This window comes from Anolis sagrei, chromosome 11, assembly GCF_037176765.1.
Source record: "Anolis sagrei isolate rAnoSag1 chromosome 11, rAnoSag1.mat, whole genome shotgun sequence".
NCBI classification, from domain to species: domain Eukaryota; kingdom Metazoa; phylum Chordata; class Lepidosauria; order Squamata; family Dactyloidae; genus Anolis; species Anolis sagrei.
In genome coordinates, this window is record NC_090031.1 from 21,547,583 (window position 1) to 21,573,966 (window position 26,384).

General features: G+C 43.6%; 1 protein-coding gene across 1 annotated transcript in view; it reads left to right on the forward strand.

Annotated features, from left to right (window-relative positions):
• KSR1 (kinase suppressor of ras 1) overlaps positions 1-26,384 on the forward strand; it is a 214,573-nt gene that overhangs the window by 182,922 nt on the left and 5,267 nt on the right. Inside the window, exons 10-19 of the mRNA XM_067472008.1 lie at positions 1,357-1,525; positions 6,335-6,376; positions 9,561-9,615; positions 9,828-9,879; positions 14,354-14,736; positions 16,272-16,368; positions 20,476-20,609; positions 24,017-24,148; positions 25,838-25,973; positions 26,113-26,246. Of these exons, the coding sequence (XP_067328109.1) occupies positions 1,357-1,525; positions 6,335-6,376; positions 9,561-9,615; positions 9,828-9,879; positions 14,354-14,736; positions 16,272-16,368; positions 20,476-20,609; positions 24,017-24,148; positions 25,838-25,973; positions 26,113-26,246 (1,334 nt within the window). The remainder of the gene's footprint in view (positions 1-1,356; positions 1,526-6,334; positions 6,377-9,560; positions 9,616-9,827; positions 9,880-14,353; positions 14,737-16,271; positions 16,369-20,475; positions 20,610-24,016; positions 24,149-25,837; positions 25,974-26,112; positions 26,247-26,384) is intronic.

The window sequence follows — 26,384 nt, forward strand, 5'->3', positions numbered from 1 at the left end:
GAGAGGGAAGAAGGGAGGACAGAGGGAAGGAATGACAAAAGAGTGGAAAGGAAGGAAGGAAGGAAGGAAGGAAGGAGAGAGAAAGAGAGGGAGGAGGGAGGAAAAAGGGAAGAAGGGAGGACAGAGGGAAGAAATTACAAAAGGGTGGGAAGGAAGGACGGAAGGAAGGACGGAAGGAAGGAAGGAGAAAGAGGGAAGAAGGGAGGACAGAGAGAAGGAATTCAAAAGGGAAGGAAGGGAGGGAAGGAAGGAAGGAAGGACGGACAGAAGGAAGGAAGGAAGGAAGGAAGGAAGGAAGGAAGGAAGGAAGGAAGGAAGGAAGGAGAAAGAGAGGGAAGAAGGGAGGACAGAGGGAAGGAATGACAAAAGAGTGGGAAGGAATGAAGGAAGGAAGGATGGAGAAAGAGGGAGGAGGGAGGAAGAAGGGAAGAAGGGAGGACAGAGGGAAGGAATTACAAAAGGGTGGGAAGGAAGGAAGGAAGGAAGGAAGGAAGGAAGGAAGGAAGGAAGGAAGGAGAAAGAGAGGGAAGAAGGGAGGACAGAGGGAAGGAATGACAAGTGTGGGGAGGAAGGAAGGAAGGAAGGTAGGAGAAAGAGAGGGAGGAGGGAGGAAAAAGGGAAGGAACAACAAAAGGGTGGGAAGGAAGGAAGGAGAGAGAAAGAGAGAGAGGAAAGGGAGGGGGGACAGTGAAGGAATGACAAAAGGGTGGGAAGGAAGGAAGGAGGGAGAAAGAAGGAGGTAAGGGAGGGAGGGAGGGAAGAAGTAAAGAGAGGAGGAAAGAAGGAAGAAAGGAGGGAAGGGAGGAAAGACCAGAAGGAAGGAAGGAAGGTAGGAGAAAGAGAGAGAAGAAAGGAGGGAGGAAAGAGGGTAGGAAGGAAGGATGAAAGGGTGGAAGGTAAGGAGGGAGGCATGGAGAAAGGGGGGGAAGGAGGGAAGGAGGAAGGAAAAAGAGAAAGAAGGAAAGATAGGATGTAGAGGGGGCAGAGAAAAGAATATAGTAGGAAATAAATAAATAAATATGCATTTAGTGGCACATGTAACAGGATGATTTGCATTCTTATGTTGACATGTTGCTGGTGTATATTGAACCATGTATGTTTTTTTTTCTTGGTTGGAAGATAAGCCCTCGCATCTAAACAGACCCTTGGCCTATTTGGTCCAGCAGTGTCTCCAAAAATTTCAGGACATTATCCTGAAATATGATGGTGCAGAGTGCAATATTTCAATACTAATTGTGGAATTCTGGGAGAATGATAAGTCCAGAGTGGCAGGAAGGCTTCGAAACAAAAATCTAGCTGAGACCGCAGCTGAGAACTGCATTCTCACGTGCCTGGCTTCCTCTTGCTATCTCCCAGGACCACCCCCCTGCGATGAACCACCTGGACTCCAGCAGCAACCCTTCGTCCACCACCTCTTCCACGCCTTCTTCCCCAGCTCCCTTCCAGTCGTCCAACCCTCCCAGTGCAACACCGCCCCCAAACCAGTCTCCCATGGGGCAGCGAGACAGCCGCTTCAACTTCCCAGGTAAGGTTTCAGTGGGTCTGAACACATCTCTGTTGGGTTGTGCATCAAAAACCTCCAAAACAAACAGAAAAAGAGACACCGCCTGTTACTACCCCACAAGTTGGCTCTCTGCTTAACGTGATGTATTATCCCATCTACCGCTCCCTCATGTTTATGTATATTAGACAATTTCTAGGAAATATACAGATGAAAATACCCTATATACTCAAGTATAAGCTGACCCAAGTATAAGTCGAGGCACCTAATTTTACCACAAAAAAACCCCCTTATATTCGAGTATAAGCCAAGGGTGGGAATTGCAGCAGCTACTGGTACATTTCAAAATAAAAATAGATACCAATAAAATCATCTTAATTGAGGCATCCGTAGGTAAAATGTTGTTAAATATTTACATAAAACTGTAATTTAAGATAAGACTATCCAACTCTGATTAAGCCATTATTCTAACCTTCTTCAATGTAAATGTGCTTACGTATTCTTCCAATAATAATAGAGTAAAATAATTAATGTAATAATAATAGAGTAAAATAATGGAAATGTTATAATAAAAGTAATAATAGAAGATTGGAAGTCGAAACTTTTAACTCAGCTTGTTTGTTTGTATGCCCCCCCCCCCCCCATTTTTTTAAGTATTGGTAACAATACTTACCTATATTTGTCTCCCCCCCCCCCAATCTTTCTATATATTTTCCTACTTTTCTTGAATCAAATTGTTCCCACACTTTCATTGTCACTCCCTTTATTTTCTTACTTTCTTTTTTTAATATGAATATGAAAACCAATAAAAATATTTTAAAACCCAGTAATAATAGAGTAAAACAATACATGTAATAATAATAATAATAATGATAGTAATAATTTATTTATTTTATTTATTTCAAAGTTTTATATACCGAGCTTCTCACCTCATAAGAGGGACTCAGCCCGGTTTCCAACCATAAAAACACATACAATCGGTAAAATATCAAAGTACACATTACAATAAAACATTAAAAAAGCACATATATTTAAAACTACAGTGGTCAGTCGTCATACTAAACTCGAATATCGAATATACACCGTCTTCCATCCAGATCGTTGTCTCATTCTTCGAAAGCCTGTCTCCATAACCACAACTTCACCTGTTTCCTGAATGTCAGGATTGTTGGGGCGGTTCTGACCTCTGGCGGGAGAGAATTCCAGAGTCGTGGGACCACCACCGAGAAGGCCCTGTCCCTCGTCCCGACCAGACGCGCTTGTGAGGCTGGTGGGACCGAGAGCAGGGCCCCTCCAGATGGTCTTAGTAATCTTGATGGTTCATAGGGGAGAATACGTTCGGAGAGGTAAACCGGGCCGGAGTCGTTTAGGGCTTTATAGGTTAACACTAGCACTTTGAATTGTGCTCGGGAGCTAATTGGCAGCCAGTGGAGCTGGTGTAACAGCGGAGTGGTGTACTCCCTGTACCCAGCACCTGTTAGTAATCTGGCTGCCGCACGTTGTAATAATAATAATTATTATTATTATTTCTTATTTTGACATGTTGCTGGTGTATATTGAGCCATGTATGTTTTTTTTTTCTTGGTTGGAAGATAAGCCCTCGCATCTAAACAGACCCTTGGCCAATCTGGTCCTGACCTCACAATTGTGTTAAAAAACAAAGTATGGATTGTTGATGTTGCAAACCCAGGTGACAGCAGGATTGAAGAGAAACAACTGGAAAAGCTGACACAATATGAGGATTTAAAGGTTGAACTGCAAAAACTCTGGCACAAGCCAGTCAAGGTGGTCCCAGTGGTGATCAGCACACTGGGTGCAGTGCCTAAAGACCTTGGCCTGTACTTAAACACAATCGGCGCTGACAAAATGACCATCTGCCAGCTGCATCACACAGCTGATACATCACACAGTCCTAGATACTTGGGAAGTGTTCGACATGTGATCCAATACAACAGCCAGCAGAGTGATCTTGTCTGCTGTGGACTTATCTTATTGTGTTTCAAATACTACTACTACTACTACTACTACTACTAATAATAATAATAATAATAATAATAATAATAATAAATGGAGTAAAATAATAAATGTAATAATAACTATAATAGAGTAAAATAATAAATGTAATAATAATAACAGTAAAATAATAAATGTAATAATAATAGAGTAAAATAATAAATGTAATAATAATAGAGTAAAATAATAAATGTAATAATAATAGAGTAAAATAATAAATGTAATAGTAATAGAGTAAAATAATAAATATAATAATAACAATAATAAATAGAGTTAAAAATAAATGTAATAGTAAAAATGATAGAGTAAAATAATAAATGTAATAAAAATAATAGAGTAAAGTAATGTAATCTATATAAATAAAAAATGTAATGTTCAGACCTTCTCAACCTCTGAGGATGCTTGCCATAGATGCAGGCGAAACGTCAGGAGAAATGCCTCTAGAACATGGTTCTATAGCCCGAAAAAACCCACAAGAACCTAGTGATTCCAGCCATGAAAGCCTTCGACAATACAATGTATTGTTCGTTTGTGGGATTAACAGAACTCAAAAACCACTGGGGGAATTGACACCAAATTTGGACACAAGACACCTATCAGGCCAATGTATGTCCTTCACTCATAAAACGCTGAAAAACACAGCGGAAGGGACTTAAAAAGCCCCAAAAAGCTAAATGACGAAAAGCTAAATGACAATTCAGAAAAAAAGAAAGAACTCTCGGTGATAGGCTCCAGTCTCCAGTCCAAACAGCACACAGCATCCAAACTGGTCAGCAACTCTGCAAGCAAGCTGGTTCAGTTTTAACATGCCCGGTCCCTGTCAGGGCCAATAACCTTATTGTTAGTGTCAGCAGAAGTATTGTAAAAACTCAGAATAATGGACTCTGGAGTCGTCAGTAGAAAAGCAGGTTCAGTTTTACTTAAGCAGTTCCAAAACATAACCATCACCATAAGTGAGCAGACGTGAAGTACACAGAACAAAGGAAATGGGAAACGAAAACAAAACTGCAGCTTGGCTAGTGGTTATCTCACAGCTACTCCTTAAACTCCTTAAAGTTTCACACACCTAGACATCCCAGGGTCACAGGTCACATTCTCACAGCTTGTTGCTTTGCTGTTTTTAGCTCTACTGCATAAACACACATCCTGGCAATACAATCCTATTGCAATCACATTTCTACTACATGAAATTACATTTAAACATACATCATACATGAAAAATACACACTGACAAAAGAGAGGAAAGGGGAGAAAGAAAGAAAGGAAGGAAGGGAAGGGAAGGAAAGGAAGAAAGAGGGAGGGAAAGAAAGGAAGGGAGGGAGGGAGGGAGGGAGGAAGGGAGGAAGGAAGGGAAAGAAAGAGGGAGGGAGGGAAAGAAAGAAAGAAAGAAAGAAAGAAAGGGAGGAGGAAGCATGGAAGCAAAGAGAGAAGGAAGGAAAGAGGTAGAGAAGGAAGAAAGGAGAGAAAGAGGGAAGGAAGGAAGGAATATTAGAGAAGGAAGGAAGGAGAGAAGGAAAGAAAAAAGGGGAAGAAGGAAGGAAAGAGGAAGCGAAGGAAGGGGAAGATGTAGAGAAAGAGGGAGGGAAGGAAAGAAGGAAAGAGAGAAGAAAGAAAAGAGAGATAGCAGAAGAGAAAGAAAAAAGGGGGAAGGAAGGAATATTAGAGAAGGAAGGAAGGAGAGAAGGAAAGAAAAAAGGGAAAGAAGGAAGGAAAGAGGGAGCGAAGGAAGGGGGAAGATGTAGAGAAAGAGGGAGGGAAGGAAAGAAGGAAAGAGAGAAGAAAGAAAAGAGAGACAGCAGAAGAGAAAGAAAAAGGGGGAAGGAAGGAAAGAGATAGAGAAGGAAGAAGAGAAGGAAAGACGGGAAGGAAGGAAGGAAAGAAAGAGGGAGTGAAGGAAGGAGGGAAAGAAGAAGAGAAAGAGGGAAGGTTGGTCACAGCAACACGTGGGTACAGCTAGTAGTAGTAGTAGTAATAATAATAATAATAATAATAATAAATAGTGAAATAATAAATAGATGTAATAATAAAAATAAATAATGAAATAATAAATAGATGTAATAATAATAATAATAATAATAATAATAATAATAATAATGAAGTAATAAATAACTTTGACTCAAGTATAAGCCGAGGGGGGCTTGTTCAGCCTAAAAAGGAGCTAAAAAACCCAGCTTATACTCAAGTATATACGGTAATAAGTTTACAAATTGCAAAAATATTTCTGGTATAATAAACTTGTCAAGGCCAGAACTCAATTGAATGGATCCGGCTGGGTTTTTTTTTCCCTCCGCTCTTTGTGTAATGAAATCTATTTCCATGGAAGTATGTTTATCAGCAGTGTAAGTCTGAAAAACTCTGTTTGAGGGCCTTGTCATTCAGCATACTGTACAGGAATGTATTTTAATTGTATTTTGTCTTTTTCCTTGGAAGAAGGATGTGAGGAGGGGAAATGGTCCTTGATAGATTGAGAGAGCTGGACAGACAAGGTGATAGTGTTAATCCAGGAGTTTAGAGGCGTTCTATCGTAGCCACTGTTAGTTAAGTATTCTGTCTGAATCAGAAGAAAAAGGAGGCATTCTCCAACCCAGCTGCAACCTCTTCGATATGCATGCGCTCAATTGCACACTTGTGTTTATGAATTGCTTGTTCACAATTTACTAATGATGAATGGGGATTAATTCGCTGGATATATTTATATGGGGGCAGTTGCTGACACAGTAATCTTCTCACATGCTAATCTCTTGTGATCTTGTTTATTTTGTATTTGCTGTCCTCTCCCCTCTGTCTTTTCCTTTCTTTTCCTTTCCTTCCTTACAAAAGCTGCCTACTACATTCAGCATAGACAACAGTTTATCTTCCCAGGTGAGTTCTCCTAACCGGCAGGTGCCATTTCTGCGGAAACCTCTTATTTCCCCACCGTTGGAAGTACAAAAGCGAAATATTTTGATTTTTCACTTGCATGTTGCATTGAAGTTACGCTCTTGCTTGCATGGAGAATGCCCTTTCCTTGCTGTATAATATTGCTTGGACTCCTACTATTTTGTAAATTGGGAAGTTTAACCCCTCGGCCCCCTTACTACATCCTGATTTGCTCTCTTCCTTTCCTCGGCATATCCACTTGGCTTTAAAGAAGAACATCAGGATGGCTTTTCAGCTTTGTAAATTAAGTAATGTAAAACATGGAGGGATAGGTCGCTGTGAGTTTTCCGGGACGTTTGGCTGTGTTCCGGAAGCATTCTCTCCTGACGTTTCACCCACATCTATGGTGGGTGTATCTTTCTACCAGCAGTTTGAAATACAAGAGTTTTCAGAGGGCTAGACCACATGATTCTTCCGAATGTTTACATTAGCCATCATACTGCATAGCTAAGTATACATATGTATTGTCGAAGGCTTTCATGACCAGGTTGTTGTAGGTTTTTTCGGGCTATATGGCCATGGTCTAGAGGCATTTTTTCCTGACGTTTCGCCTGCATCTATGGCAAGCATCCTCAGAGGTAGTGAGGTCTGTTGGAATTAGGACAATGGGATTATATATCTGTGGAATGGCTGGAGTGGGGCAAGGAGCTTTTCCCTGCTGGAGCTAGGTGTGAATGTTTCAACTGACCACCTTCATTAGCATTTGAAGGCCTGGCTGAGTCTGGGAAAATGTTTTGTTGAGAGGTGTTAAGATGTGCCTGGTTGTTTCCAAACCCTATGAGGAGCGGCTTAAAAAACTGGGCATGTTTAGCCCGAAGAAGAGAAGGCTGAGAGGAGACATGATAGCCATGTATAATTAGGTGAGAGAAAGTCACCGGAAGGAAGGAGCGAACTTCTTTTCTGCTTCCCTGGAGACTAGGACGCAATGGAGCAATGGCTTCAAACTACAAGAAAGAAGATTCCACCTGAACACTAGGAAGACCCTCCTGACTGTGAGAGCTGTTCAGCAGTGGAACTCTCTGCCCTGGAGTGTGGTGGAGGCTCCTTCTTTGGAAGCTTTTAAGCAGAGGCTGGATGGCCATCTGTCAGGGGTGATTTGAATGCAATATTCCTGCTTCTTGGCAGGGGGTTGGACTGGATGGCCCATGAGGTCTCTTCCAACTCTTTGATTCTATGATTCTATGTTTCCTCTCTGCTGCACATACGACCTAGCAAAATTTCTTGCTGCACAGTTACAAAGCCATATTGGGCTCACAACACACTACATCAAGGACTCAGCCCACTTCATAGTAAAAATCAGCAATCTCAAGCTAAATACCAACGACAAACTGATCAGCTTCGATGTGGTATCTCTATTTACCATGGACACCATGGCACTCATCAACCAGAGGTTCCCAGAAGACATCACAGCTCTGTTTCACCATTGCCTTACCACCAGTTACTTTCAGTGGGACAATGCATTCTACGAACAGAAAGATGGAGTAGCTATGGGGAGCCCTCTCAGCCCGGTCATAGCTAACTTCTACATGGAACACTTTGAAAAACAAGCCCTGGAGACAGCAACCAAAAAAGCCCACAATATGGTTCAGATATGTGGATGACACCTTCACCATTTGGAGCCATGGAGGAGAAGAACTCAACAGGTTCCTGGACCATCTGAACAGCATCCACCCAAAAATCCAATTCACAATGGAAAAAGAAAATGAAGGAAGACTGCCTTTTCTAGACGTCCTAGTCATCTAGACGTCCTAGTCATCCGCAAACCTAGTTTTCTAGACGTCCTAGTCATCCGCAAACCAGATCAACAATTGGGTCACACCGTCTACAGAAAACCCACACACACAGATAGATATCTACAAAAACTCCAACCATCACCCAAGTCAAAAAAGAAGCACCATTAAAGCCTTGGCAGACCGTGCAAAAAGAATCTGCGAAGCCCACCTCCTCCAAGATGAACTGAACCACTTCAACTGGGCTCTCCAGGCCAATGGAGACTCCACCTCAGACATCAGAAGAGCTGCAAGACCAAGAACAAGCCACGAGAGTCAAGATGAAGATCCACCCAGAGGAAAAGTGTTCCTGCCATACATCAAGGGAACCACTGACCGCATAGGGAAGCTGATGAGGAAACACAACATACAAACAATCTACAAACCCACCAAGAAAATCCAACAAATGCTACGTTCAGCAAAGGACAAGAGGGATCCTCTCGCCTCTGCAGGAGTCTACCGTGTACCATGCAGCTGTGGACAAGTCTACATAGGGACCACCAAACGCAGCAGCATTGCCCAAACACGCATCAAGGAACATGAAAGGCACTGCAGACTACGTCAACCAGAGAAGTCAGCCATAGCAGAGCACCTGATGAGCCAGCCTGGACACAGCATATTATTTGAGAACACAGAAATGCTGGACCACACCAACAACCACCATGTCAGACGACACAGAGAAGCCATTGAAATCCACAAGCATGTGGACAATTTCAACAGAAAGGAGGAAACCATGAAAATGAACAAAATCTGGCTACCAGTATTAAAAAACTCTAAAATTACAACAGCAAAACAGCAGAGAGGAAACAACCAGGCACATCTTAACACCTCTCAACAAAACATTTTCCCAGGCTCAGCCAGGCCTTCAAATGCTAATGAAGGTGGTGTGAGAGCCGTTCAGCAGTGGAACTCTCTGCCCCGGAGTGTGGTGGAGGCTCCTTCTTTGGAAGCTTTTAAGCAGAGGCTGGATGGCCATCTGTCAGGGGTGATTTGAATGCAATGTTCCTGCTTCTTGGCAGGGGGTTGGACTGGATGGCCCATGAGGTCTCTTCCAACTCTTTGATTCTTTGATTCTATGATTCTAGTTGAAACATTCACACCCAGCTCCAGCAGAGAAGAGCTCTTTACCCCACCCCAGCCATTCCACAGATATATAAACCCATTGTCCTATTTCCAACAGACCTCACCTCTGAGGATGCTTGCCATAGATGCAGGCGAAACGTCAGGAAAAAATGCCTCTAGAACATGGCCCTATAGCCCGAAAAAACCCACAAGAACCTAAGTATACATAAGTTGACTGTTAAAGCAGCTATTAACAACAAACACTGAATCTCTTTCCTATCTGTTGTTTTCTGTAGAAATACCCAATCCCCCGCAAGTGATACAGCCTCCTGAAACTACTGAATGTACTAAGTAAGTCTGTCTTTGGTTCAGATATTAGATATGTTTGCTGTTTGAGCTGCACTTAAGGGTTTTTGAGCATGCTCAGTCCCAATTTGGCCAATTTTGGGTTTTCCCTTTACATTATTTTTCCATGATACATCAGATATCTTTCAGTGTTTCCCATGACCATTGTAATGTTCGTTCCACATCAACCTATTGGTTTCTTTTTCTCCCTTGGATAGTGCTGCTGAACATCTAGAGGCAGATGGCATTGAGGAATGTGATGCAGAAGAGGTAAACATCTCCCTCTTTTATTTTATGTTTATGTTGTTTACGTTGTATGTATTGATGGTGTTAATTGGAAAACACTCTGAGTCCCCTCGGGGAGATAGAGGGGTATATTAGTAAAGTTTTGTTTTGTTTTGTTTTGGGAAGAAGGGCACATGTATGCATCTACAATCTATATACATATACATATACATATACATATACATATATATATATATAAATGGTCTGTGCATAATGAGTACCTTAAAAACAAAAGAACCAATGAACGAAATCACATCAAATTTGGCAACACAACATCTCACAACACAAGGAGTGACCATCACTCCAAAAAAAATATGATTTTGTCATTTGGGAGTTGTAGTTGCTGGGATTTATAGTTCACCTACAATCAAAGAGCATTCTGAACTCTATCAACAATGGAATTGAACCAAACTTATTTATTTATTTATTTATTTACTGTCCTTGTATACCGCCGTTTCTCAGCCTAACTGGCGACTCAACGCGGTTTACAACAGAATATACAGTACACAGTATACAATTAAAACCGTAAAAAACATAATACACAATATTTCACATAAATCACAATCCAATACATCTCCTAACTAAAATCGTGGTCCAATTGCATCATCCATATTACCAATCCGTAGTCGACACATTCATTGCACCGAATTAACCAAATGCCTGCTTGAACATCCAAGTTTTTAGTCTTTTTCGGAATACCATCAGCGAGGAGGCTGATCTTACCTCCATGGGAAGGGCGTTCCAGAGCCGAGGGGCCACCACAGAAAAGGCCCTGTCTCTCGTCCCCGCCAGCCGCACCTGTGAAGCAGGCGGGATAGAGAGCAGGGCCTCCCCAGAAGATCTTAGGGTCCTGGTGGGCTGATAGGCCGAGATACGTTCGGATAGGTAGGTTGGGCCAGAACCGTTTAGGGCTTTAAAGGCCAACGCCAGCACTTTGAATTGTGCCCGGTAGCAAATCGGCAGCCAGTGGAGCTGGTGCAGCAAAGGAGTTGTGCGCTCCCTGCGCTCCGCTCCAGTTAGTATCATGGCTGCCGACCGTTGGACTAATTGGAGCTTCCGAGCCGTCTTCAAAGGCAACCCCACGTAGAGAGCGTTGCAGTAGTCTAAACGGGATGTAACCAGAGCGTGGACTACCGTGGCCAAGTCAGACTTCCCAAGGTACGGGCGCAGTTGGCGCACGAGTTTTAACTGTGCGAATGCTCCCCTGGTCACCGCCGAAACTTGGCACACAGAACTCCCAAACTGACAGAAAATACTGGAAGGGTTTGTTGGGCATTGACCTTGAGTTTGGGAGTTGTAGTTCATTTACATCCAGAGAGCACTGTGGACTCAAACAATGATGGATCTGGACCAAACTTGGCACGAATACTCAATATGCCCAAGTATAAACACATATGGAGTTTGGGGGAAATAGACGTTGACATTTGGGAGTTGTAGTTACTGGGATTTATAGTTCACCTACAATCAAGGAGCAATATGAACCCCACCAATGACAGAATTGGGGCAAACTTCCCACACAGAACCCTCATGACCAACAGAAAATACTGTGTTTTCTGGTGGTCTTTGGCGACCCTTCTGACACTCCCTCACAACCCCCCCCCCCCCGGGGTCCCAAACCCCAGGTTGAGAAATGCTGCCTTAAGACCACCCAGTCCAACTGCCTTCACCAGGGCAAGAAAACATAAAGCCCTCCCGACAAAGAACCATCCAGCCATAGATATAGATAAATATGTATGATTCACACACACACACACACATGTTTATGACAGATATAGTACCATAGATTTGAAAGGGACCCCTAAAGAAGGACAATTATATTTTGCATGTTCCAGAGTAGGCAAACCAGACAAAAATGCTCTGTTCATTTTGAGTGACATCATAACTCTAAATCCACTAGAGAAATTGGCACTAAATTTGGCCACAAGTCACCTACTATCCCAAGGAGTGACCATCACTCAAAAAATTATGATTTTGTCATTTGGGAGTTGTAGTTGCTGGGATTTATAGTTCACCTCCAATCAATGAGCATTCCGGACTCCACCAATGATGGAATTGAACCAAACGTAGCATACAGGACTCCCATGACCAACAGAAAATACTGGAAGGGTTTGGTGGACATTGACCTTGAGTTTGGGTGTTGTAGTTCACCTACATCCAGAGGGCACTGTGGACTCAAACAATGATGGATTTGGACCAAACTTGGCACAAGCACCAAATACGCCCAAATATGAACACACATGGAGTTTGGGGGAAATAGACCTTGACATTTGGGATTTGTAGTCACTGGGATTCACAGTTCACCTACAATCACAGAGCATTCTGAACCCCATGGATGACAGAATCGTTGCAAACTTCCCACACAGAATCCTCATGACCAACAGAAAATACTTAAGGCCATCCAATCCAACTCCCTTCATCAGGGCAAGAAAACGTAATCAAAGCCCTCCTGACAAAGAGCCATCCAGCCATAGATATAGATAAATAGATATGATTCACACACAGAGAGATATAGTATCATAGATTTGAAAGGGACCCTTAAAGAAGGGTAATGATATGTTGCATGTTCCAGGGTGGGCAAACCCGACACTCTCCACATCAACACTGACAAAGAAACAGCAAGAAATACTGTTTACCCACAAGCATAAAGAAATTACATACATTAGAAACCAACACTTTCTCATTACTTTATTTTCTAGATCAACAGACTGGGCCAACATAATCAAAGTCCTCCTGACAAAGAGCCATCCAGCCATAGATAGATAGATAGATAGATAGATAGATAGATAGATAGATAGACATATAGGGAGCAGGGGCAGCTCAACCAATTATGCAAAGTAAGCATTTGCAGTATTGTTGATTTTGCCCAGGGGCACTCTTGAGGCGCTCTTGGGGGAAAATAGACCTAGACATATGCGAGTTGTAGTTACTGGAATGTATAGTTCACCTACAATCAAAGAGCATTCAGAACTCCACCAATGATGGAATTGAACCAAATATGCCACACAGGACTCTCACGATGAACAGAAAATATATATCAGTGATTGGTTGGGGGGGGGGGGGGGCAAAATACTGTTTGCTTACCATTGAAAATTACCTAGGGCCTCCTCTGGACATACCTGTGCCAAACATCAGCCCTGGCCTTGTCTTACTCAGCAGTTGAGTAAGACAAGGCCAGGGCTGATGTTCTTATTAATTTTGGGTCTGCACCCTATGTACTATTAGTAAGATTCAGCGGGAAGTTATTTCATGCAGCTCCTTTGTGGTTGATGTTCACACAGTGTTTCCTTGATGAAGGCATGATAAAAATACATGATACACATAATGGAAAATATATATTGGATGTAACCATATTAGAAATAGGAATTGGAAAATATATATAGAATGTATGAACTTCACTTCACTTGGCTTCTTAAAAGCTGCAAATTAAGTTGCCGCTAAGAGGCCAGAAAGAGGTATATGGAAAGGAGATTCCATCTGAACATTAGGAAGAACTTCCTGACTGTGAGAGCTGTTCAGCAGTGGAACTCTCTGCCTTGGAGTGTGGTGGAGGCTCCTTCTTTGGAAGCTTTTAAACAGAGGCTGGATGGCCATCTGTCAGGGGTGCTTTGAATGCAATGTTCCTGCTTCTTGGCAGAATGGGGTTGGACTGGATGGCCCATGAGGTCTCTTCCAACTCCTATGATTCTATGAATGTCTCAGGCATCAGGCAAATATCATGACTGGTACCAAGCAGAGCTTATCGTAAGATTAATGAGCCTGGCTATCAAAAGGCTTCTTCAGGACTTATCTCGAGGAGGATGGAAGCTCTGGCTATCAGTAGCCTGGTAGACAGTCTGGAGCTATGGTCCTCTTAATGAGCAGCTCTTTAGATAAAGGTGCTTAATGGAAGATTGAAGGTGTTGAAGTTGAAATATGCCATTGGATTTAATGTAAAAGTGGAATTTTGTGATGCACATAGATGCATGCATATTATTTTAAAGGGTATATAAACCAAGGCAATTCTTTTGTTCAGCACCCTGTTTCCTGGACTACCAGCAGGGTTCATATCCGGTTGGCGCCAAACAAGAATAAACCGTGCTTTTACAGACCCCAGGGACTCTCTTTTGCCTCTTTTCCTCAAACCTTCTCCCTGCCATTTCATCCTTAATGTTAGTGTTTGATCTAAGGTGACCCCAAGATATTTAGGATGGAAACAGTGTTTGAGCTCTTTGCCTAGGTAACTTTCAATTTCCTGTTGTCTCCATGGTTACATAGCTGGAAAGCACACACTTGTGTCTTGGCAGGGTTAGGCTTCAGCTGGTTATCTTTGGTCTACGGTGACACTGAGATATTTAGGGTGGGAACAGTGGCATGAAGAATGAGGGACTGTGATGAAATGAGGGTACTGATGCTGTAAGGTTGGGGAGAATGCAATCTGAAGTGCTCCCATCCCAGTTACTGATGCCCTTTTCCTTCTCAGCATGCGGAAGACCAAGAGCCAAACAAGTCGGAAGCGGAAGACGATGACGACGAGATCGATGACCTGCCCAGCCGGCGGAGTCGCTGGCGAGGGATGATTTGCCGCAAAGGCAGCCAAACGAGCGTCTACCTGCAGGAGTGGGACATCCCCTTTGAGCAGATCGAACTAGGGGACCCAATTGGCCAAGGACGCTGGGGCAAAGTTTACCGGGGCAGGTGGCACGGAGAAGTGGCCATCCGATTGTTGGAAATCGATGGGAACAATCAGGACCACCTGAAGCTTTTCAAGAAGGAGGTGATGAATTACCGACAAACCAGACATGAGAATGTGGTGCTCTTCATGGGGGCTTGCATGAACCCCCCGCACCTAGCAATTATTACAAGGTAAAGATCAAAATCTCTGGGTTACAGCACTGTCGAGGGTCCCAGGGTATTTGTCACCCCAAGCCTCTTGCATCTACCTAGAAAATACAGAAGATTGTTCTGATTTTTTTTAATGCAGTGGTTTCCACCCTTTTTTTGACCTGGGACCACTCTCCAACATTAGTGCCAAAAGGGTTACGAATCAGCTTTTGGTCAGCTTTAGATTTGGTTTGGTTATTTGTGGTGCTGATTCAGAAAATTGCATTGGATAGACCACATCAGCTCTAGTTTCTGATACAGAACATATGCCATCCGGTAACTGCCATCTTCTTGCCCACAGAAAACCATATTTAATAATCTAGAACTGATTTTATTTATTTATTTATTTATCGGGTCATCCTCAACCATACCATTGTATTACATTTATAACAGAACAAAACAAACAAACAGATAAAAAAACACAAATTTTGCAAACTTGGTAGTTGGTTAAATGTCCTTTGACCAGTATCTGGCCACTTGGAGTGCCTCCGGTGTTGCCACAAGGAGGTCCTCCATTGTGCATGTGGCAGGGCTCAGGTTGCATTGCAGCAGGTGGTCTGTGGTTTGCTCTTCTCCACACTCGCATGTCGTGGATTCCATTTTGTAGCCCCATTTCTTGATTGGCTCTGCATCTCGTGGTGCCAGAGCGCAGTCTGTTCAGCGCCTTCCAAGTCGCCCAGTTTTCTGTGAGTCCCTCATTTGGTATCAGCCACTGATTGAGGTTCTGGGTTTGAGCCTGCCACTTTTGGACTCTCGCTTGCTGAGGTGTTCCAGCGAGTGTCTCTGTGGATCTAAGAAAACTATTTCTTGATTTAACTCGTTGACGTGCTGGCTGATACCCAAACAAGGAATGAGCTGGGGATGTCACTGCCTTGGTCCTTGACATTGACATTGTCAATAGTTTATCTTCATTTTCATTCAATTGTAATTCCAAGTCAGTAAAGCCCAACAAATAGTATTCTGGTTTTTTCTTGAACTTCTTGTTTAATTTTTTTTTGTGTTTCCTTGTGGATTAAAGACCAATATTTGGTTGTTTCCTTGCATGTCCACCACATATGACAGAATGTACCTACTTTTTCACAGCATTTCCAACTTATCCAATGTATTTTTATACATATGGCTTAATTTTTTTTTTTTTTGGAGTGGTGTACCATCTCTGGAACATTTTAAACCAGTTCTCCTTTAAATCCATAGCATAAATATCTTTTTAACTTTTTGTTCCACATTTGTTCCCACTCCCTGAATTGGATTGGTCTCCTTAAATTTTCCGCCCACTTAATCATACAAGACCTGTTCTTTTTCTGTTGTCCATGATAGTAATTTATTATAGATCATTGTAACTATTTTCCTTTCCCTCTTCAAAAATTTTTCCCATATATTTTCTTCCCAGTCAAATCCTGTTTTTTAAAATCTTGTTTATAGTAATCTTTGATTTGTAAATAATGAAGCCATGTTATATTTTCATAGTTACAGCTAGTATTAGTTTTTTGACACTTATTTCTGTCCCTCTGCCTTAGTTTCTGCAAAGGAAGGACACTTCATTCATTCGTAAGAGACCCCAAAATATCTCTGGATATTAACAAGACCAGGCAGATAGCCCAGGAGATTATTAAGGTAAGAAATGGCCAGTCATGCCCCCCCCCCCCCCCAAATATGCAGAGGATTGTTAGATATCTTTTAGAGGGCAAGTTCCACAGGGTACGAGGGTTGAATGAAAAGTAATGCCTCCACCTTCGTTACTTGGATTTGGATGGGAATATTTTAATAAATCAAACACAGAAATAATCCTTAGAATGTGCTCTTTAACACCAAAGTCAACATCGACGCCGAAATACAACACCGCCTGAGCTCTGCAAGTGCAGCATTTTCCAGAATAAAGCAGAGAGTGTTTGAGGACCGGGACATCCGTAGGGAGACCAAGGTGCTTGTCTATAAAGCTATTGTCCTCCCAACCCTGCTCTATGCCTGTGAGACGTGGACTGTCTACAGACATCACATGCAACTCCTGGAACGATTCCATCAGCGCTGCCTCCGGAAAATCCTGCAAATCTCCTGGGAAGACAAGCGGACAAACGTCAGTGTGCTGGAAGAAGCAAAGACCACCAGCATTGAAGCGATGGTCCTCCAACATCAACTCCGCTGGGCCGGCCATGTTGTCTGGATGCCTGACCACCGTCTCCCAAAGCAGCTGCTCTACTCAGAACTCAAGAACGGAAAACGGAACGTTGGTGGACAGGAAAAGAGATTTAAAGATGGGCTCAAAGCCAACCTTAAAAACTCTGGCATAGACACTGAGAACTGGGAAGCCCTGGCCCTTGAGCGCTCCAGCTGGAGGACAGCTGTGACCAGCAGTGCTGCAGAATTTGAGGAGGCATGAATGGAGGGTGAAAGAGAGAAACGTGCCAGGAGGAAGGCGCGTCAAGCCAACCCCGACCGGGACCGCCTTCCACCTGGAAACCAATGCCCTCACTGCGGGAGAAGATGCAGAGCAAGAATAGGGCTCCACAGCCACATACGGACCCACAGGGAAATCCATGATGGAAGACCATCTTACTCGTCCAACGAGGGATCGCCTAAGTAAGTAAGTAAGCTCTTTAACTACCACTATTCACTTGTCCACATAATCACCAGACAATTGGATACATTTTGGCCAATGATGAACAAGTTTTCTGAAGAAGAAGTCGACATGGAAGAAGTCGACACTGTGTTTCCACAACCAGCGTCTCACGGTTCTCTCAACGTCTTCATCAAAAGCATAGAGCCGTTCAGCAGTGGAACTCTCTGCCCCAGAGTGTGGTGGAGGCTCCTTCTTTGGAAGCTTTTAAGTAGAGGCTGGATGGCCATTTGTCAGGGGTGGTTTGAATGCAATATTCCTGCTTCTTGGCAGGGGGTTGGACTGGATGGCCCATGAGGTCTCTTCCAACTCTTTGATTCTATGATTCTATGATTCTATAATGATGTCCCCACAGGTCTTTCATTATCGGGAACAGATGGAAGTCAGACGGTGCTAAATCTCGACTGTATGGAGGATATCGTACTGTTGTGAGATCCAGTCTCTGAAGTTTCAAGTCTGTGCGCTTTCATTTCAGGCGTCAGTATCCTGGGTACCCATCATGCACAGATCTTCCGATAGTCAAGCAAAGCAGTCATGGAACTCTCTGCCCCGGAGTGTGGTGGAGGCTCCTTCTTTGGAAACCTTTCAACAGAGGCTGGATGGCCATCTGTCAGGGGTGATTTGAATGCAATATTCCTGATTCTTGGCAAGGGGTTGGACTGGATGGCCGATGAGGTCTCTTCCAGCTCTTTGATTCTATGATTCTATGTGACCCACACGTTCTTGTGAAATGCCAATTATGCTTGAAATTTCTCTCTGAGTGATACAACGATCATCCTGAACCAATCTCTCAGCGTTTTGCTTGTGAAACTCGGTGGTTGCTGTCACAGGACATCCAACTCTTTGTTTGTCATGCAAGTCAGATGTTCCAACCTCAACATCTTTAAAATTTCTCACCCAACGATGCACAGTACTCACATCAAAACAATCACCATAAACAGCTTGCATTCTCTGATGAATCTTCTTTGGGGTGACACCTTCTGCTGTCAAGAATTCAATGACTGCATGTTGCTTAAGTCGCATTGACTGACTGTCTGCACAGGGTTCCATACGTCACACTTTAACAACACAACCATTCAATGCTAAGGCTTCCTGCCAAAATGGAACTGTAGAGGAGAGTCTACTGAACAAGCCAGTACCTGCGGCATACCAGTATTGCCATCTGTTGAGGTGTTATGAAGGTGGAGGCATTACTTTTCATTCAACCCTGGTAAAATTCCTCGCGGTGGTAACAAGGCTGAGAATGCACTAACCTCTGATAGGGGTATTACTTGAAACCATGTAGATGGATTTTGTACAATGGACTTCTCCTGAGATGGGATAATTTATAATAACTGTTGCTTTTACTGATGGATCTATGGACCATAATAAATGTTGTTGTTGTTGTTTCTTAATACCTAAATGCGTATGTTCCTATTCTGACATTTGTTCATTTTTTGGTGCTGGTCATTGACAGTAATATTATGGAACAATAGTTACAAACTACAATAAAGGAGATTCCACCTGAACATTAATGAAGTTTAACAGTGACACTTTGGCAGGAAAAACCAAATGCAAAGATACAGAATGGGGGACAATGCCTGGCTCGAGAGCAGTACGTGTGAAAAAGATCTTGGAGTTCTCGTGGACAACAAGTTAAACATGAGCCAACAATGTGATGTGGCGGCAAAAAAAGCCAATGGGATTTTGGGCCTGCATCAATAGGAGCATAGTGTCTAGATCCAGGGAAGTAATGCTACCCTTCTATTCTGCTTTGGTTAGACCACACCTGGAATATTGTGTCCAATTCTGGGCACCACAATTCAAGAGAGATATTGAGAAGCTGGAATGTCTCCAGAGGAGGGCGACTAAAATGATCAAGGGTCTGGAGAACAAGCCCTATGAGGAGCGGCTTAAGGAGCTGGGCATGTTTAGCCTGAAGAAGAGATATGATATCCATGTATAAATATGTGAGAGGAAGCCACAGGGAGGAGGGAGCAAGCTTGTTTTCTGCTTCCTTGGAGACTAGGACGCGGAACAATGGCTTCAAACTACAAGAGAGGAGATTCCATCTGAACATGAGGAAGAACTTCCTGACTGTGAGAGCCGTTCAGCAGTGGAACTCTCTGCCCCGGAGTGTGGTGGAGGCTCCTTCTTTGGAAGCTTTTAAGCAGAGGCTGGATTTATTATTTATTTATTTATTTACTATTCTTGTATACCGCTGCATCTCAAGCCTGAGGGCGACTCACAGCGGTTTCCAAACAGCAAAGGCAATAAAAACAGCAATAACTAATATACAAATATACAATAACAGTTAAATTACACATTTCCATTAACAACTAATAAGCAATCATCAATACACAATTATCACAAATCCCATCCCCAATCGCCTCATCATCCAAGCGTGATCCAAATTCGTCGTCCATTGTTCCGTTCCTATGTTCAAATTACCAAAATTGCACTGAATTACTCAAACGCCTGCACAAACATCCAGGTCTTCAACTTTCTACGGAATGTCATGAGAGATGGTGCCAGCCTAACGTCTACAGGAAGGGCGTTCCACAGCCGAGGAGCCACCACCGAGAAGGCCCTATCCCTCGTCCCCGCCAACCGTGCTTGAGAGGCTGGCGGGATCGAGAACAGGGCCTCCCCGGAAGATCTCAAAGTCCGGGTGGGTTCATAGGCCGAGATGCGGTCAGATAGGTATCTTGGGCCGGAACCGTTTAGGGCTTTATAGGCCAATACCAACACCTTGGATGGCCATCTGTCAGGGGTGATTTGAATGCAACATTCCTGCTTCTTGGCAGGGGGTTGGATTGGATGGCCCATGAGGTCTCTTCCAACTCTTTGATTCTATGAAAGGAGATTCCATCTGAAAATTAAGAAGAACTTCCTGACTGTTAAAGCTGTTCAGCAGTGGAACTCTGCCCTGTGGTGGAGGCTCCTTCTTTGGAGGGTTTGAAACAGAGGCTGGATGGCCATCTGTCGGGAGTGCTTTGAATGCAATTTTCCTGCTTCCTGGCAAAATAAGGTTGGACTGGATGGCCCATGACCATGAGGTCATTTCCAGCTTTAGGATTCTATGATTCTATACATTCCTTCTCACTTCTGCTTCTGTGTTTTCTCAGGGCATGGGGTACCTTCACGCAAAAGGGATTGTTCACAAAGATCTCAAATCCAAGAACATTTTCTATGAAAACGGCAAAGTGGTGATCACCGACTTTGGCCTGTTTGGAATTTCCGGTGTTGTCCAGGAGGGAAGGTGAGTATTAACGTCTTGTTCCCGCCAGGTCCAAGATCTGCTCTGGTAAACTTATGATGAGTTATGGAGTCCCTCACAGGCAAGAAACTGTATTTAGCTTGTCTTTGCATTGGGAAATGTGTTGATTACTTTGCAAATAGAAGGCCAAGTTGTTGGACGTGGCAACCCCATTTTAAGTCATCTGTGATGAACCCTTACCTTATTTATAGCGAGGATGCAGGGCCTGGAGAAGCCTATAAGCTTAGGAAGATAGGAAGTGGGCTAGGCGAAGCATCAACAGCCATTTTGGAGAAGGGAGACACCATCTTAAGTGTAGTTCAGGGAGAGAGGGGCGTATCCTAGGCATAAGACAGCAGGGAATGGCTGGGATTGGTGTAGAGAAAGGGGGAGAAGCTTTGGAGAATCTGACAGGAAAAAAAAAGTAGCGTTTTAAAATTCTGAGGCTTGTGTGTGTTAGAGGAGAGAGTTGGAGCGGATAGTTAGGAGAGAGCAGTTGTAGATTAGGAATAGCAGTGAAGAATTAGTAAGGAGTCTAACTTGGAAATAGATTCTAGATAGTTACTTCATAGGAAGGACTATTGCTAGACAGACCCTGAGGAATTGGGCTGTGTGCAGAAGTTATTACCGGGCCCAATTCAAAGTGCTGGCGCTGGCCTTTAAAGCCCTAAACGGTTCTGGCCCAACTTATCTATCCGAACGTATCTCGGCCTATCAGCCCACCAGGACCCTAAGATCTTCTGGGGAGGCCCTGCTCTCTATCCCGCCTGCTTCACAGGTGCAGCTGGCGGGAACGAGAGACAGGGCCTTTTCTGTGGTGGCCCCTCGGCTTTGGAATGCCCTCCCCATAGAGGTGAGATCAGCCCCTTCGCTGATGGTATTTCGAAAAAGGTTGAAGACATGGATGTTTAAACAAGCATTCAATTAATCTGGTGCAACGAAACTGATGAACAAGGATTGGTTAATCACAGACGACGAAATTGGATTGCGACTACAATTAAGAGATGCATTGGATTATTATTGGTGGCCCAATAATATCGTGTATTGTGTATGTGTTTTTATGCTTTTTAATGGAATATTGCTGCTTGTCGTTGTGTTGTAAACCGCGTTGAGTCGCCGATTTAGGCTGAGAAACGGCGGTATATAAGCACAGTTATAAATAAATAAATAAATAAATAAATTGATACTATGTATATGTTTAACTGTTAGAATATATTTGTGTTGGTAACAGTAGCTGAAACTAGAGTTAACTGGTTGTATCCACAGTAGCGTTGCCAAGGAGACCAGGCAGGAGAGTGAGAAGTGGGCGGAGCCAAGCAAGAAAATGTTATCTGCGTCTTTGAAAAGAAGCAGTTCTGTTCGGAGTTAGCAGTCGGAGTTAGTAGTTGGGAGTGAAGAGTTGAGAGTTGAGAGTGGAGAGCAGTGTGTGTATAGCCGGAGGTTTCTTCAGTCTAGGAAGGCTGAAGGGGGAAACCTAAATAGTTTCTTTAGTCAGAGAGGGCTAAAGGAAGCTCGTTTAGATTACTAGTCAGGGAAGGACTAGAGATCTAGGATTTGATCAAGAAAAGATCAAATCGGAAGGCTATTCTCATTAGGAAACATTGTTAATAAAGTGCTTCATCTCAGTAAAAGTCAATCACAAGTTGTGTCATCTTGGCCACGGTGGTACACGCTCTGGTCACATCCCGCCTTGACTACTGCAACGCTCTCTACGTGGGGCTGCCCTTGAAGACGGCCCGGAAGCTGCAGCTGGTTCAGCGCGCGGCAGCCATGTTACTAACTGGAGCGGGTAGCAGGGAGCACACAACGCCCTTGTTGTCCCAGCTCCACTGGCTGCCGATTTGCTACCGGACCCAATTCAAGGTGCTGGTTTTGGCCTACAAAGCCCTAAACGGTTCCGGCCCAAAATACCTTTCGGACCGCATCTTGGCCTACGAGCCCACGAGGACCTTGAGATCGTCTGGGGAGGCCCTTCTCTCGATCCCGCCTGCCTCACAGGCACGGCTGGCGGGGACGAGGGAGAGGGCCTTCTCGGTGGTGGCCCCCCGGCTGTGGAACACTCTCCCTGCAGACATCAGGCAGGCGCCCTCCCTCATGTCCTTCCGAAAAAGCCTTAAGACATGGCTGTTCGAGAGGGCATTTAGTTAAGTGCAACAATGTGGTAAAGAAGATCGGAATGGAACAAGGAATATGAGACTGGTTATGATTCTACTAAGAGACGAAGCGGATTTTTAATGTTGTCTGTAATTGTTGTATAGTCTATATGTTGTTGTAATTGGTTTCCTTTGTAAATTGTCTTCTATATGTATTTGTACACCGCCATGAGTCGCCCTAATGGGCTGAGAATGGCGGTTAATAAGTGCATCAAATAAATAAATAAATAATAAATAGAAGAGTGAACTGTATTGCAAACCAAGTTACATTCAAAGTTCTATAAGTTATTCCAAGTTATTTAACAGCCTGCAACCATACGCTTTGTACATAATAAACTTATTAACTTTTGTTGAAGACCCTCTCATCTCCATTAATCTGCGTCTGGGGCGCCAGTTCTCATCGGCGATACCTCACGTTGGTGGCAGTTACCTTAATTTACAAGTAATAATTGGCCTCCCCTATAACAAATTCTTATCAACAATTGAGGCCTGAGATAAATTACATCCACAATCATCCACACCTGTATAACTGGTGGCAGAATTTAAGAACTGTCTGTGCAATTGGTGACAGTGGGTGGAATCTTTAAAGTTAAAAACCCTATACCCTGTCTGTTGTTGGAATAGCACCTTCGCAATTGGCACAATTGTACAACTGGTGCGTGCAGACTTCGCAGGCTGTTTGTAGGGAAGAATCTATTTTGAAGGGAAAATATAAATTCCCAGTTTTGAAGTTGTGACTGAAACTGAATTCAAGCACTGTACTATTTAACGCAACCGATAAGCTTTTTGTACCTGAAATACTTTCAAGACTGTTTAATAAACTTGTTAAATCTGTTTTCACACTACCACAGACTATGTGTGAATATTTTAGATAAGAATATAACCTCCCTAAAGCCATAACAAACAGCAGTGTAACATATAGTAGAGTTACTTGGTTTCCCTCAGCACTGAAAATAGAAAGTTGGCAGCATAGCCAAGCAGAAGAAACAGTTTCAACATTTCTCACCCATTATACAGCCAAAAACTTACACAGTTTACGTTTCTTCCTGTTAAATAATAGAATATTTCCTTTCAAAGTAAATAAGCCTTTCTAAATTGATGTTCCCAGTAACCGCTTCTTCCTGCTTCTTGGAAGAGGGTTGGACTGGATGGCCCACAAGGTCTCTCCCAACTCTATGATTCTAATTGTATTGACTTCCTCTGTACTCTGATCATGGAAGGATGGCTCCTTCAGTCTCCATCTTTTTCTTCCTTTAGGCGTGAGAACGAACTGAAGCTGCCACACGATTGGCTCTGCTACCTGTCTCCAGAGATTGTGCGTGAGATGGCTCCTGGGAAGGATGAAGATAAGCTTCCTTTCTCTAAAGCTGCTGATGTCTATGCTTTTGGGTAAGAGAAGGAGAGACACTCCACAGAGGAGCCTCTAACCTCACAGTGTGTGGCCTTCTAGATCAGTTATTTATTTCTCGTGTCAGGGCAGCCAGTCAATTATATTACATTTCTAACAGAACAAAGCAAACAAACAGAGAAAATACAAAATGTGTGAGTTTGGTAGTTGATTAAATGTCCTTTGACCAGTATCTGGCCACTTGGAGTGCTTCTGGTGTTGCTGCAAGAAGGTCCTCCATTGTGCATGTGGCAGGGCTCAGGTTGCATTGCAGCAGGTGGTCAGTGGTTTGCTCTTCTCCGCACTCGCATGTCGTGGATTCCACTTTGTAGCCCCATTTCTGAAGGTTGGCTCTGCATCTTGTGGTGCCAGAGCGCAGTCTGTTCAGCGCCTTCCAAGTCGCCCAGTCCTCTGTATGCCCAGGGGGGAGTCTCTCATCTGGTATCAGCCATTGGTTGAGGTTCTGGGTTTGAGCCTGCCACTTTTGGACTCTCGCTTGCTGAGGTGTTCCAGCGAGTGTCTCTGTAGATCTTAGAAAACTATGTCTTGATTTAAGTCGTTGACGTGCTGACTGATACCCAAACAGGGGATGAGCTGGAGATGTCTCTGCCTTGGTCTTTTCACTATTGGCTGCCACTTCCCGGCAGATGTCAGGTGGTGCAATACCGGTTAAGCAGTGTAATTTCTCCAGTGGTGTGGGGTGCAGACACCCCGTGATAATGCAGCATGTCTCATTAAGAGCCACATCCACTGTTTTAGTATGGTGAGATGTGTTCCACACTGGGCATGCATACTCAGCAGCGGAGTAGCACAGCGCAAGGGCAGATGTCTTCACTGTGTCTGGTTGTGATCCCCAGGTTGTGCCAGTCAGCTTTCGTATTATGTTGTTTCTAGCGCCCACATTATGCTTGATGTTCAGGCAGTGCTTCTTGTAGGTCAGAGCACGGTCCAAACTGACTCCCAGGTATTTGGGTGTGTTGCAATGCTCCAGTGGGATTCCTTCCCAGGTAATCCTCAGAGCTCAGGATGCTTGTCTGTTCTTAAGGTGAAAGGTGCATGTCTGTGTTTTAGATGGATTAGGGATCAGTTGGTTTTCCCTGTAATAGGCAGTAAGAGCACCTAGAGCTTCGGAGAGCTTCTTTTCAACCATCTCAAAGCTCCCTGCTTGAGTGGTAATGGCACAATCATCAGCATAGATGAAACTCTCTGTCCCTTCTGGCAGTGGCTGGCCATTTGTGTAGATGTTGAACATGGATGGAGCAAGGACGCTCCCCTGAGGCAGGCCGTTCTTCTGTTTCCGCCATCTGCTTCTCTGGCCCTGGAACTCAACAAAAAAGCTCCTGTTTTGTAGCAGGTTTCCTATGAGGCGGGTGAGGTGGTCGTCCTTTGTGATATTATACATTTTTCTCAGGAGGAGGTGGTGGTTCATGTTTACATTAAAATCATGTAAACAATATTATGAAAAGGGGCCTAGGAAATCTTTAGCTGCCACATAGGATTGTTGGTGTGAGAAAAAGTAAAATGGGAAGTAAAATCTGTGTCCATGTGACTTTTTGTATTGTTTTGTGTTATGGGCTTCTTCAAAGGAAAGGGATGGGGAATAGAATGAAATGACTCTTTTACATTGGTAGAGGTTTTAGTGGTTCCTCAATGTCGCAGAAACTAATGTTCAAATTCCTTGGGTTTCTCAGGACTGTGTGGTACGAGCTCCAAGCCAGAGAGTGGCCATATAAGAGCCAGCCAGCAGAGGCCCTGATCTGGCAGATCGGGAGCGGTGAAGGGATGAAGCAGGTCCTCTCTTCAAGCAGCCTGGGAAAAGAAGTCGGCGTAAGTCGATCCATAGTTTTCCATGCAGAGCTGTATACAACTGCGACTGCCCTAGCAATGATCAGTGGAGGTTTATGTCCATCATCAAAACAGACTTTGTAAACACAGCCCTAACTCACCTGTGATTTTACTTTTTAAGGAAATCCTCTCGGCATGTTGGTCTTTTGATGTCAACGAGCGCCCCAGCTTCACGCTTCTGATGGACATGCTGGAAAAGTTGCCAAAGCTCAACCGGAGGCTCTCTCATCCAGGACACTTCTGGAAATCAGCCGAGTACGTATTGGCCCGTTTATTGGCTTCTGCCAATTGCTTTTTATTATAGACATAGAACATTGGTGCTCACTCAAATGTTAGACGTAAAAATACACCCATTTATATATATTAATATATCCCATTGATTTAAGTTCTCCA